Raw genomic sequence first — 15,122 nt, forward strand, 5'->3', positions numbered from 1 at the left:
TCTCTTACTGTGTTCATAGCGGAGCGCAGCATCGATGAAAGCGGCCGCTGGGTAGAAGAAGATGCTAAGGTCAAAGGTAGGCAGGTCATCGGCCTCGACGCCGTGGTACTCGATGGCCATGTCTCGGTAGTAATCGGGTCCGGTGTCCACGTTCCAGCGGCCATGGGCAGCGTTCAGCACATGCGTGAAGCCTGCCTTCTGCAGCCCGTAGCGGTCCAGCGCAGTCGCCCTGGGTGAGAGCGAGAGAGGCTGATCCAGCTTGGGAAGCTTGGCCTGGATCTGGGGGAAACGCCGGCACCGCCCATGGGTTTCTGCCCTTGATTCTGGCTTCCAAGATAAGGCCTAGCCATTGAAATGAAGGACTTCCCTGGTCTAAGCCTTGCTGTTATTGGTCTCTTGGCCAATGTGCCATTTTTAATGTTCCCGGCTCAGCCATTTCGAGAAGGGAGAGGGAAGGCAAGCTATTCACTTGTCCTTTGATTCTTTCATCATTCACTAAATATGGAAGAGCTTGGTGCTGGACACTGCAGTGGTCGCTGGAGTGGACTGTCAGATGCCAGAGCCCCTTTAGGGCCATCAGAATAACCTGGTCATCAGGCAAAGCCAAATGAGAGGGAGAGGGCTACCTTCAGAGTCTCAGGATACCCTTTAAAGTGGTCTCTTCTCTGGAGTTCCCACTGTGGTGCAGTGAGATCTGCAGCGTCTAGGGAGCGCTGGGATGGAGGTTCCATCCCTGGCCAGGCACAGTGGGTTAAGGATCTAGTGTCGCAGCAGCTGTGGCTTAAGTTGCAGTTGGGAATTGGATCTGATCACTGGCCAGGGAACTACATATGCCACGTGGTGGCAAAAAAAGAAAAAAAAAAAAAGTGTCTTCTCTGAATCCTCTGGATATTTACAGGGTTTGGAGGTTGGGAGTGAAAGAGTAGCTTAAGATGGGTCATTCAGTACAATGTTTTGATTGTTGGGATTTGGCAAAATTCTTGATTGATCTTGTTGTTCAAGAGATCGGAGAACACAAAGCAAAACACTTGCTTTGATAAGTGAATCACTGTCTAGTTGAGCAAAGCATTGTTCTGAGAAAGAGCTGTTTGAGCACTCTGTTGCTGGAATTGATCTTAGGAAGTTCCTGAAACCAACAGTGAGATGATTTTCTGGTTTATAGCCTCATCTTTCTAGGCAAGAATTTCCAGGAGCAAAAAGTAAACTCATGTTAAAATAAAGTAGGTGGCCCAGGAGCATGGGGCAAAGAAGTTATTTCTGCCTAGAGGGAGGAGGGCATACTTTATTGGAGATGGGGCTTTGCACTTGCCTTACTGCAAGTGTCAGCACTTAGGGATGGAGGGGAAGAAGGAGGCGCTAAGCTGAAGAAATAGCACAACCTAAGGGATGGAGGCAGACATAATGTAGGCCTTTCAAGAAATGTTTCTTTCCTATAATCAATCATTTATCCCCAAATGAATGATTTAGAATCTGTTATGTACCAAACGCTGTCCTGGGTACTGATGATGCAGCGATGAACAGGTTGGTCAAGGTCCCTCAGGAAGCTTAGATTCTGATGGGGAGAACAAAGAAGTGAATAAATGTGATAATTTCAGATACCAGTAAGAGCTGTGCAGAATGACGGTAGTCAATAGTCAGGGAGGCGTTTGTTGGGAGGTGGCATATAAGCTAAGACTGAGAGGTGATTAGTCAGGGCCTAGACAGGGGAAGAGTTGGAAGCAAAGTATTTCTTCCAGGCAGAGGGAACAAGTGCTAAGAGCAGAAGGGAGACTAGTATGGCTATTAGTGGGACGAGAGGAAGCTGAAAATGGAACTGGGCCATGGTGAGTCTTGTAGGCCGTAGGGAAGAGTTTGGATTTTAGTCTAAATATGGCAGAACGCCACATGCCACAGAGGAGTTTAAGGAAGGGGTGAGCATTGTTTACTTTCATAAAGATCAGTCTGGTGGATGCATGGAGATGGAGAGGAACAAAGAATAGAAACAAGGAGCCCTGCGGAGGCTCACAGTCATGGGGACAAGAGAGGCCTTGCTCATGGATTGGGAGTGGGGTTAGGGAGGAGGGGACTGGTCTGGCCAGAGCATAGGATGAGAGAGGAAAGTCGACAAAGGTTTGGAGAAGGAGTGTGGGATTTGTCCATGGAAGCGCTTGGATGTCAGGATTGGGGTTTGCGGGTCAAGGAGAGCTGTTGACACTGTTTGAGGAGGGTGATACCATTTGAGCTTTAAGATGACATCTCCCCAACAGCCCAAAGGCTAGTTCTATAGCTCAGGGGGAGGAGACAAGGGTCTGGAACCACAACCATAAGAGGCCAAAAGTGGCAGTGTGCTCCAGCTGTGGACGCAGAAGTGGACATACTAGATGCCAACATGGATCCACATCCTGGGATGGGAGGCCCCGTGCAGCAGAAACAAATACCATGGTCCCCTGGCCCAGGGCGCCTTGTCTATCACTGCTTTCCTGGGGTTTTTTTGTGGGTCGTGAGAGGAGCCACAGTGGAGCCCAGTGTTTAGGAAAGAGAGACCTGAGCACAGGCATTGAGCTTTTAGAAACATTTGCAAACAGTCCATGGGAACTGAGGCGTGGGGAGGTGGGGCGTTCCACCAAGCCCCCCAGCTGGCTTTTGGGGCTGCCATCCTGATGATGAAACACATTCTGCTTTCAATTTTTCCTCAGAAGGGTCTGTTTTTCATTTTCTTCCTCATCCCAAAGTATGTACACAACAAACATTATGCTTTGGGGACATGGATCTGTGCTCAATTAAAGCTTCCACTAATGCAGTCCATCTTGCTGAGTAGCAATCAACCTCACTTTGAGGTTGAGCTCAGTGGAAAAATTAAAATTAACTGTCCTTGACAGGAAGTTCCTACCCACCATAAAGACTTTTCTCTCTGGGTTCAGCAGCTGCGTTTCAACATAATCAAATGGCAGTTTGAATAAATAACAATTTACACTTTGCTGCCTCGGGGGTCAAGGATCGGGGTGGAGATGCAACAAGACTCATTGCATGACCCCTCCACATTTACCCCCGCACCCCCCCGAGCTGGTTTTGACTCTGAGGGCGAGAAAATTCACTTCCCTCTGAGCTGGTTTTGACCGTGTCTGACGGCGAGAAAGGGGCTCCTGGGAGAATTAGACCTGGTGGGAGCCCTAAGTCCTATTGCATGTTTTTGGGTTCTGCAGCTACCTGGGTGGGGAAAGGGAGGTGATGTCCTCACACACTGCTCGAAGGCTGTCCCCCAGCTTGGTTGACCCAGAATCCAGTTGAGGGCTCCAGAGGGTACCCAGGGCAGGCTGGGGATTTGCAAATACACGCCTGTTAGGGAGGCAGATCTCCAGTTGGCCCAGACACCTAGCTCGCCAATTGCTGGCAGTGGAGTAGGGTCAGAGGGTGCTGCCTGGCACTGCATTGTTTTATTTTCTTAACATTCAGGGCCCCCTGCTCAGATATGTGGGAGAGACTAAGAAACATGCCTCTGCTGAAGGAGAAAAGCACAGAAAAAGAACAGGGTTGTCAAGTTCTTTCTAGAATCTAGGGGATGCAGGAGCCTTAGTTTTTGCTTGTAATCCTACATGTAAGCAATCTGTTCATTTAAAAAATAATGTGTAAGTAATCTGTTCATTTAAAAAATAATATGTCATCCAATTACAAAAATAATACGTGCTCTATGCAGAATGTTGGAAACAGACACCCCCAAGCCCCCAACAAAAATACCTGGATTTCTACTTCCTAGAGATGAAGACTTTTTGGACCTGGTTTTTTTGTTTTGTTTTGTTTTGTTTTTTTTGCCTTTTTTTTTTTTGGCTGTACCCATAGCATGTGGAGGTTCCTGGGCCAGGGATTGAACCCACACCATAGCAACAACCCAAACCGCTGCATTGACAGTGCCGGATCCTTAACCAGCTGAGCCACATGAGAACTCCTATTGGCCCTTTGATAAAAGATTTTCTTCTGAATAGATCTGTTGTTTTTCCATAAATAGATTTTTATATTTTATAGAAAGAGTGGTATGGGGTTACGATACTATATAGACAGTTTTAAAAATGTTGCATGGTGATATATTGTAAACAGCTTCTGTGTCAACATATGGCCTTCAGGAGCTGCATACTATTCCATCGTATAGATTTTTATCTGTGTTTTACCTCACTGAGCCCCTAGCTTTGGCCATTTGTGTTCCTTCTCTCTCTTGCCTGTCTCTCTCTCTGTCTCTCTCTTGCAGAGTGAGTGGTGGGTATCACAAGAAGAAACACCGTAAATGAACAACTTGCTCTGTTTCTTTGGGAACATTTCTGTGTCCTTAGGAGAGATTTTTTAAAGTGGAATTGCTGGGTCAACAGGCATGAGCATTTTCAACAACCTGATACTCATTACTAAATTGTCTTCCAGAAAAAGCTTGCTCAAATGTACATGCTGATTTTTCTTCATTGCTAATTTCAAAGGCAAAAAAAAAAAAAAAAAAAAAAGCTGTCTTATTTTCAGGAATTTATTTTAGCCATGAGGTTGGACATTTTCTCAGACATTTGTTGGACTTGTACAGTTTTACTTTTGAAGACATTGTCATATCCCTGTTTTGAGCCAATTCTCTCTCTCCTCTCTCTCTCTCTTTTTTTTTTTTTTTTTTTCCTTTTTATGGCTGCACCTGTAGTATATGGAAGTTTCCAGGCTAGGGGTTGAATCAGAGCCACAGCCCCCGGTCTACGCCATAGCCACAGCATCACTAGATCTGCGTCGCATCTGTGAACGTCAGTGCAGCTTGTGGCATTGCCAGATGCTTAACCCACTGAGTGAGGCCAGGGATCGAACTCACATTCTCATGGACACTATGTTAGGTTCTTAACCCACTGAGCCACAATGGGAGCTCCTTTTTTTTTTTTTTTTTTTTTTTTTATGGCCATACCCACAGCATATAGAAGTTCCCAGGCCAGGGTTTGAATCTGAGCCACAACTGCTGCAATACCAGATCCTTTTTACCCACTGTGCCGGGCCAGGGATAGAACTCACACCTCTGCAGTGACCTGAGCCACTGCAGTCAGTTTCTTAACCTACTGAGAGAAGGCAGGAACTCCAAAATCCAATTCTCTTTAGCTCTTCTCCCTCTCCATGAACCTTTGGCCTTGCTGTGGGCTTGGACTCTGGATTCGAGGACCAAGGAAGGGACTTTCTTCTCCTGAGGCCCCATTTCCTCCGTCAGAGACCCTCCCTTCCCTCCTCCTTTTCTGGCCTGGTCCAGCCTCCTTCCAGCCTCCATGGAGTTCCTCCAGGAAGCGTGCTTTACCCGGCGTTCCCTCCACCCTGAGGGGTGGCAAATAAGATCAGTCTCCTAGGTCAGAGCTCCTGGCATTCCCCTTTTTCGGACCCCTTGGGGCCCTCTTGATTCCCATTCTACACACCTCAGCACCTGTTGGGAAGTCCGTCTCCCCCAGGTGAGTGCTCTCGCACAGCGGGGAGGGGGGACATGCACGTATGTGTCTGTATGAGCCATCCACCAGCTGCCTCGCAGTGGGAAGCCATCTGCTCCTCTGTTGCCAGGATTCTGCACTGGGCATCAACAAAGATCCACCAATGATTGGATGGTTCTCTACACCCTCCAGTCTGTGAGGAACTGCTGATTTCCCCCCGCCTAATCGTAGACTCGTCACCCATGACCTGCATCCTGTGATCTGGCACTTTGTTTATTCCGATGCGTGTGACACTGTCGTGGTGGCACATCATTTCTTGGGGGTGACCCTGATAGGGACCCTTCTCCTTCTCTGGAATCTTGACCACACCTACTCCTTGCAGGTGAATTTTAAAACAGCAGGCACATTTCTAGCTTTTGATCTTGGTCAGTTCACCTGAAACAAAAGTGAAATTCACTCGCTCTCTAATTTTGGAGGTGTTCCTGTTACTTGCTGATGACGAAGCTGTTTGTTTATGAGGTCTCTCAGAGAACATAGGGCTCATGGATGTAGCTTTGAAGCTTAAGCTGCTGCATGAACTGAAGCAATGGAACCTCTGGGTTTATTTGTTAAATAGAACTAATTACATTGGCAGTACTTTCCTTCCAAGATTCTTGTAAAGTTGAGTGCTGCAGTATTCAAGTTTCCTTGAAAGGTTAAAAGACAAATTTAGGGGGAAAAAGCAATAGGAAGATGTATGACAGTATGACAGAATGTTACCAGTGGTTATCTCTGAGTCATGGGATTATAGGGAATTTTAATTTTCTTCTTTTTGTCTGTGTTTTGTAATCAGTAATGAACATGATAGATTCACTTAATGTGTAAATATATACTATGATCAGGGGTTTTTTTTGCTGTTATTTTGTTTTGGCCATGGCATTCAGCAGCTTTATGTGGGCTCTCAGTTCCCAGACCAGGGATTGAACCTAGAAGTGCCTAATCCTAACCACGAGACCATCCAGGAACTCCCTACCATGATTTTTATTGAGGTTCTGTCCTTAGTTCTCAGGAGAGACTGACTATGGCAAGGACATAAAGTGGTCTCAGTGGTTTTTTTTTTTTGTCTGTTTGTTTGTTTTTTGTCTTTTAGGGCCGCACCAGCAGCATATGGAGATTCCCAGGTTAGGGGTGGAATCGGAGCTGTAGCCGCCGGCCTACACCAGAGCCACAGAAACTCAGGATCCGAGCCACATCTGCCACCTACACCACAGCTCATGGCAACGCCAGATCCATAACCCACTGAGTGAGGCCAGGGATTGAACCCATGTCCTCACGGATGCTAGTCGGGTTCCTTAACCACTGAGCCACAACTGGAACTCCTGGTCTCAGTGTTTTTAACTCCTTGGAAACCTCTTCATTATCTGCCCCACTTCCCTAGGCTTCTAGTCCTCCAAGGATGGAGGCTAAGAGTAGAAAGACAATGCATGGGAGGCCAGATTTCAAGAAATGCTGTTGTATTAATGATTGGACTAGTCTTCTGGCCAACTGTGAAAGGAAACGGTTGACATTGCTGGAGGTCTTTGCTGAAAAGCTGTCACCCAACAAGAGAAGACCCAGCCAGCCCAGGACCAGCAGCCTCTCTCCCCAGCCTCCGTGCTCGTGACTATGCCCAGTTGTACCTTAGTCACCTTCAGAAACTGGAGGCTCAGAGCCCAGGTTTTCTAGTTCTTTCAGGTAGTAATCAATGTGTTTAATTGTCAACCTTGACTGGGTTTTTGCTGCATCCTAAACTAGCCTCAGCCCACTCTGGAGACGCAAGTCAAGTTTTAGCTCTGCTTGGTGCATTGAGGCTGAATTAGTTATTTCTGCTTTGTGGGGAGAGATCCTCTCTCAGGAATTGATCAGCCTTTACCTCATTTTCCCCCTTCCTGGACTATAGTCCAGACCTGGAGATGCCACTAGCCGTTGATGCTGTTGATCTGGTTGGGAGCAGAAAAACGGAAGGGTGAGACAGAGAGACACCTGGCAAGTGAGCTCAGACCCCTGGCTGCTGGCTGTCCAGTGACCCCCCCTCAAAGCCAGACCTTGGAGGCAGCTATAGTTTTCATAAAAATAGGGCGCTGGAGTTCCCGTCATGGTGCAGCGGAAACGAATCCGACTAGGAACCGTGAGGTTGCGGGTTCGATCCTTGGGTTCGCTCAGTGGGTTGAGGATCTGGCGTTGCCTTGAGCTGTGGTGTAGGTTGCAGATGAGGCTTGGATCTGGCATTGCTGTGGCTGAGGCGTAGGCTGGCAGCAAAATCTCCGATTAGACCCCTAGCCTGGGAACCTCCACATGCTACAGGTACAGCCCTAAAGAGACAAAAAAAAAAAAAAAATAGGGTGCTGCTTAGGCCCCCACCGTTCAAGTGACAGAATGGCTTAGCAGAGCCTGGTGCTGGCCTTCAGGGCTGCCTCTATCACGAGAGGGAAAAGAGATCTCACGGTTACCCTATTTCAGCCTTACTACGTGGAGGTTGGCCTGCCTGGGAATTTACAATTACTCTGACAGTAGGCAGGATATTTCCCCTCCTGCTGACTACAGGGGGGGAAGGAAAGAAGGAGAGAAGGAAGGAAGGAAGGAAGGAAGGAAGGAAGGAAGGAAGGAAGGAAAAGAAAGAAAAAAAGAGAAAGAAAAGAAAAAAGAATGAAAGAAAAAGAAAGAAAGAAAAGATTTTGCTAAGCAAATGAAAGATGTGAATGAGATTAAAGTGAGGATATTTAAATTATAGAAATTTAGTGCTTTCAAGCATCCTCAAGTGCTTTTGAAGCACCCATTTAGGGGCTGCTGATTGATAAGAGGTGATGAATTATTCTTATCTCATCATTGATGCCAGTCCCTGGCTCTCTGGAGGGCAACACTTGGTTAACCTAATTTGAATCTAATTTGAATGACTTAAAAGTAATAAAACAAGTATGTGCTTGAACCCAATAGAGCCTAATTTTATTTAATAGGACATTTCTTAAAGAATTTTACTTTAGTGCTGGAAGGGACCTTTGAAATTATCCCTTTATTTTACAAATAAAGAAACTGAGTCCCAGAACAATAGGATATTCATCAGAGGCCACACAGAGTGGCCACCCACACTGGGGCTTGAACTCAGTGCTCCCAAAGTGGCCACGGGAGGACTTTTGTGCCACTCCTCGCTGTCCCTGCAGCTCCCACTTGCAGATTCAGACTCCCTACCAAGTTGTGGGAAGTGGGCGGGAGAGGGTGGCCGTGCCTTTGAGCGAGGAAGGCTTCCCCGTGAGGACACCCAGAAGATGACTGCCTGGCCTGCACTGAACCCCTCCACTGACCCAGGGTGCTTAACCCCAGGCACATCCCTCTTCTCACCAGGCTGTGAACTGGGGGAGGCAGCATCTCTATCCTCCCCAGGCTGGTAAGCAGTGGTAACTTAGAGTCACCACCACCCCATTTGAGGATCCCCCTGGGATAAGCTGGGATTGAGAAAATGTTTTAGAATTTCTGAAACCCACAGGTGCGTAGGGCTTTGATGTTGCACTACCGTCTCAGGTTCTAGACCACCCGCGTCCCCTGCAATGACCAGACAACTCTGCAGAAGGAGTTGGCTGGAGAAAGCCCGTTAGAAGGGACCTTCCTTTCTTCCTGGCCTTGGGTTCACAGTAGCATCATGTGGGAGGAATTAGACCAGGGCTATTTTCTGTCCCAGGGCTGCCCTTAGCACAGAGGGCCCCTAGTGACTGTTTTTTTAACCTTCTTCTCACACTATGAGTCACATTTCCAGAACCTGCCCCGTCTCTGACAGTTCCCACTCAGTAGTGTGCCAGGAACTGTGCTAAGCATCATATGTAGTAACCCATGGATCCACATCTTATAGGGGAAGAAACTGAAGCTCAGAAAGCTTGAGCGACTTGCCCAAGGCCACATGGGAACCAGGATTTGACCCAGATGTTGTGGCTCCAGAGCAGATGCCCGCCTCTCTGTCTTTGAGGAAAGAGGAGGGAAAAAGAGTGAGCTTCTTACAGGGGGGTGAGTCTGGTCTCCAGCAAGCCCCAGGTGTCACTGGTCTAGACTTTAGGAACAGCTAGTGACTCTGGCTGCCTCAGGACACCCATTCTTACTCCCAGGTCCTGATTGCCTTCATTTCCAGAGCCTTGGCTTTTAAAAATCTTAGACACTTTTAGGGAAAGAAAAAGCTCAACCTAAATGCAAATAGCAAATTAAACTGAGCCTCAGTGCATGGGGCTGAGCTTTTTCCTGCTCTGGGCAAAACCTACAAAGAGATTGAGAAACACAGGGAGTTGTGCCTGCTCTCAGTTGGGGCGTAAGCTCAGCGTGGTTGCATCGGCAGTGGAATTAACAGCTTTCTCAATAAGCCTCTGTGAGTCTCGTTAACCTTGCAAGTGGGTGTCTAGGAGGGATGCTGAGCAGAGATGGGGACAAGCACCACACCGTGCTGATCTTGGTCCTCTCCCTGCACTGAGTGCTCAGGTCGCACACACTGGCCATGGAGCCTGCCTAGACTGTGCCTGTGGGCAGTGGTGGGGTGGGTGTGGGCTCCATTAGACTGAGCTGGATTGAATGGGCTATGACATTTCCTTGGTTGGAGGAAGCAAATGAGTTGGTCAGATGTCAAGGAGGCAAGCATATCTTATTGCATCCAACTTTTTTTTTTTTCAGGGCCACACCCATGGCATACGGAAGTTCCCAGGCTAGGGGTCTAACTGAGCTACAGCTGCCAGCCTACACCACAGCCACAGCAATGCGGGATCTGAGCCGCGTCTTCAACCTACACCACAGCTCATGGCAATGATGGATCCTTAACCCATTGAGCGAGGCCAGGGATCAAACCTGCATCCTCATGGTTTCCACTGCGCCACAGCGGGAACTCCACATCCAACTCTATTGCCTTTCACCTTGTTAACTAGGCCATTTCTGCCTGGCTCGGACACTCAATGGCTGCCTGAATAAAGCCCCTTGCTCTGACCTACCTTCCCAGGGTTCTTTCTCAATGAGTAGCAATAATAACAATGATATTTGCACCTGTCTGTTACTTTGTAATTTACAAAATGCTTCACATTCCATTATTTCTTTGATTCTTCTCAGTAACCACTTTTAGAACTAAGGCCAGAACGGTCAAAGGACCTGCCCAAAGCCTCTGCACCTGGAGTTGATGGTAGCTCTGGTCGATTGTTCAGTGTCATCATTTAGAACATTTGCATGACCTGAGGGGTGGGCTACACTCTCCTGCCCCATTGCCATGAGGCTTTGTATCTTGTGAAACATGGGCCCAAGTGTCTTATATTGCTTCTGAATCAGCCTGTGGTTTGCCATGTCTCTTTTTTTCACTGCCAGGAGCCTGCCAATATCCCACATAAGGGCCGAGTCCTGAGGCCTGGGGTCTAGAGGATGCGGAGTACAGTTGGAACCAGCCCACTGTGACGTGTCACATGAGTGAGAAACAAACCACTGCTGTGGCAGGGCTCTGAGATGTTGGGGATACCTGTTAGCACAGCACAGCTAAGTCTAAGCTGATTCCACAGTGGCCTAATATCAGACCCTCTGAAAGTATACTTTCCAACACATTCATCCCCTGTGTTCCAGAGAAATCACCCTGTCTGTTCTCAACTCTATGCCTTTTCTAACCCTGCTCCCTCTGCCTGGAATTCTGGTGAAATCCCACCCATCTCCCAAAGCCAGGCTTGGAATTCGCCTCTTTGGTGACACTTTCTTAGAGCTGTCATGCAGAGCACTTACGGAGCGTTTACTGTGTGGCAGCTACTGCTCTAGCACTTGACTTGTTTTAATTCATTTAATCGCCCCCAATGAAATAAGCCTTGTTACTGTTGCCATAGAAGGTGAAGAGAGGTCAAACAATTTGTCTTAGATCTTCCAGTGGGTAAATGGCAGAGCCTAGACTCAAACCCCACACGGCTTCCACCCCACTACCTTTTCCTCTTTCTGTTCCCTGTTACATTTCTGCACATCTCTTCTTCTCAACTGGAAAACAGCTTCTTTATCTGACTGGCCACATTTTCTTGATACTGATTTTTTGTTAAGTTTTTTTAAATTTTATTTTTAGGGCTGTACCTGTGGCATATGGAGGTTCCCAGGCTAGGGATCTAATTGGAGCTGCAGCTGCCAGCCTCCACCACAGCCACAGCAACGTGGGATCCAAGCCGTGTCTGAGACCTACACCACGGCTCATGACAATGCGGATCCGGAAGCCAGTGAGTGGGGCCAGGGATCAAAGCCACATCCTCATGGATACTAGTTGGGTTCGTTACCTCTGAGCCACAGTGGGAACTCCTTCTTGATCCTGATTTGAGTAGAATTACTGCCACTTGCTGGTGGTGTACCCTTGGGCTGGTCACTTAATTTCTCTGAGCCCCAGTTTCCTCTTTGTATCCCCCAAAGCACCTAGCAAGGTGCCCAGTAAATACTGACAGACTGATGGAATGAGCCTTGGTTTGCCCATTTTTAAAATGGGAAAAAATAATGGTGCCTCCTTCATAGTGTTGTTGGGGAATTTAAAAGATGTCTAGCACAGGGCACGGCGCATGGTAAGGATCCAACTTAATTTAGCTATTTATAGCCAGTCATAACAAACAAATTATGATTGTTATAAGCTGTAGGAAAGGTAAATAAAGTATATAATATGCAGAGAGAAAAAAACTTACTTCTCACCATGGGTGTTGGGGAAAGCTAACTTCATGGCAGAAGTGACTTAAGTGGACTTTGAAGAATCCATAGAATCTGGGCACAGAGATGAGGTGAAGGGAAGAGCATTTTAGGTAAAGGGAATGGCATAGATAAAGACACAGAGACAGTGCACATCTTTACATCTTAATCCTCTTTCCCCCATTAATATGATTTTTAGGAGCAGATCTAAGGAAATAATCCTAAAGGTAATAATAATAATAAAAAAAAAAACAGTTAAAGGCGTTCCTGTTGTGGCTCAGCGGTCACAAACCCGACTGGTATCCATGAGGATGTGGGTTCGATCCCTGGCCCCTCTCAGTGGGTTAAGGATCCAGTATTGCTGTGGCTGTGGTGTCTGCCAGCTACAGCTCCAACTTGACCCCTAGCCCAGGAACTTTCATATGCTGCAATGTGGCCCTAAAAAGAAAAAAGAAAATAAAAGATAAAGATGTCCACTATAGCATTATTTATAAAAGTGAGACTGGAAATAACTGATAGGTCCAATAATAGGGACAGTTGTTAAGTAAATGGTCTTATATCCATCTGGTATAGTTATAATCATTAAATGAGAAGTATGTAAGTATGAGAAGTATGGAATAAGAGGCATGTTTATGAATGATTCTATGTAGAAAAAACACAAAAGGAACAATCAATACGATTGCAACTATATAAAAAGCATTTTAAACCAAAAATAGCATGTAGAAAGTCTAGGAGGAAATGTACTACGGATATTAGTAGGAGTAGCTTTGGAGTGATGGGCTTTGGTCATTGGGAAGATTTAAAAGTTTTTCTTCCTTCCATCGGTCACACTGTTTTATTATTATCGCTAACCTTTTTGAATACCTACTCTGTACTAGGCGCTGCACTAGTATTTTACATATATTATCTCAAGCCATACAATCCTGTGAGAAAGGTTCTCTTGTTAATCTGTTGCAAGTGGGAAAACTAAGTTGTCTATATTTATACAATGTTTGTGTTACTTTGAAAATAAAACAATATATTTACTACATTCAATATTTCATTATTAAAAGGTAAGAAATTCATATCCTCCCTCTACTTTTTTGCTACTTCAGTGTTAAACACTGTTGTACATGTTTCATTATGTATGGGTACTCTTATTTCAGTAAGTGACATTTCTTACAGTGATATTTGGGGTCAAAGTATATGCATACCTTTTTGATTTTCAACTAATTGTATTCTTTCTTTCTTTCTTTTTTGGCCATGCCTGTGGCAGGTGGAAGTTCCTGGACCAGGGGTTGAACCCACGCCACAGCAGTGACTTGAGCCATGGCAGTGACAACACTGGATCCTTACCTTGCTTTCTTTTCAGCTAATTTTAGACTTACAGAAGAGTTGCAGAAATAGTAGAGATTGTTTGGCAATAAAAAAAAGATTAAAGTACTGGTACATGCTACAACTTGGATGAACCTCAAAAACATTAGGCTATGTGCACAGAGCCAGGCACAAAAGGCCATTTATTATGATTCCATTGACATGATATATCCAGGATAGACAAATCCATAGAAAGAGAAAGCAGATTGGTGGTTGGCCAAGGCTGGTGGAACATGAGAAACAAGGAATGATTATTTAATAGGTTCAGGGTTTCCTTTTGAGGTGATGAAAATGCTTTGAAATTAGATAGTGGTTGTACAACTCTGAATATAATAAAACCACTGAATTGTACACTTTAAAACAGTGAATTTTATGGCCTGTATGTTATATCTTAATAGAGCTATTATTATTATTTTTTGGTCTTTTTAGGGCCACACCCATGGCATATGGAGGTTCTCAGGCTAGAGGTCGAATAGGAGCTGTAGCTACTGGCCTATGCCAGAGCCGCAGCAACACCAGATCCTTAATCTGCTGAGCGAGGCCAGGGATCGAACCTGCATCCTCACAGGTACTAGTCAGATTCATTTTTGCTGAGCCATGACAGGAATTCAAGCTATTATTTTTAAAAGGTAAATAATGCAGAGTCCCTATTTAGGGGAACCTGGGTTCCCCTAATGCTCACAACTGAGAAATGATTGGATAAATTGTGGTACAGCTATGCTATGGAATATTGAAAGTACAGAATAGTATAATTCACCCTTTTTGCTAAAAATTATTTAAAAGAAAAAAACTTCTTTAAATGTATGTATGCTTCCTTATGTTTGCAGTAACATGCATAAAGTAAACATAACCCTGGTTACTCAATGGCTGAATTAAGACAGGACAAAGGGAGATTATACAGGTGGTTTTTTTTTTCCCCCCTGCACTTTCAGCATGTGGAAGTTCCTAGGCTAGAGATCAAACCCACACACAACAGCTACCCAAGCTGCTGCAACGACAATGCTGAGTGATTAACCCACTGTGCCACAAGGGAACTACCATACAGGTGGTTTTTATAACCCTCTGTTTAGTTTAATTTAGTACAAAAGGGCATATCATTTTTGTAACTTCCACTTCAAAGTATCAAGATAAATAAAAAAGAAAAGGGATGCTGCCCCTGGGTTTCCCATCACTAGACAGTTATCTCTAGGTTTTTAAGTAGCAAGGTGTTTACTAAAAATCACACGTGCAGGAGTCCTGCACCATCTGCTCCTTGGAGGGATGACCCGTGAGCTGGAATCCTGGGAGATGGAGGAAGGAGCAAAAGTGCTAGTCAGGATGAAAGTTTCTGGGTTGGGCAAGACTGCATTTGAATCCCAGCTCTCAGACACTTACTGAGCTGTGGACCTTAGGCTAGTTACTTAATTGCTCTGTGCCTTGGTTTCCTTACCTTTATTTTTAAAATTTTATTTATTTATTTTTGCCTGCACCCATGGCATGCAGAAATTCCCAGGCCAGGGATCGAACTCGAGCCACTGCAGTGACAACACTGGATACTTAACCAGTTGAGCCACATGGAACTCCTTGGTTTCCTTATTTATTTTTGTTTTTAAATTTTGTCTTTTTGCCATTTCTTGGGCCGCTCCCGTGGCATATGGAGGTTCCCAGGTTAGGGGTCGAATCGGAGCTATAGCCACTGGCCTACACCACAGCCACAGCAATGCGGGA

General features: G+C 45.8%; 1 protein-coding gene across 1 annotated transcript in view; it reads right to left on the minus strand.

Annotated features, from left to right (window-relative positions):
* The window catches only part of DUPD1 (dual specificity phosphatase and pro isomerase domain containing 1), a 40,239-nt gene that overhangs the window by 10,331 nt on the left and 14,786 nt on the right, over positions 1 to 15,122 (minus strand). Inside the window, exon 3 of the mRNA XM_001929033.5 lies at positions 9 to 229. Coding sequence (XP_001929068.2) covers positions 9 to 229 — 221 coding nt within the window. The remainder of the gene's footprint in view (positions 1 to 8; positions 230 to 15,122) is intronic.

This window comes from Sus scrofa, chromosome 14 (genome assembly GCF_000003025.6).
Source record: "Sus scrofa isolate TJ Tabasco breed Duroc chromosome 14, Sscrofa11.1, whole genome shotgun sequence".
Classification (NCBI taxonomy): Eukaryota; Metazoa; Chordata; class Mammalia; order Artiodactyla; family Suidae; genus Sus; species Sus scrofa.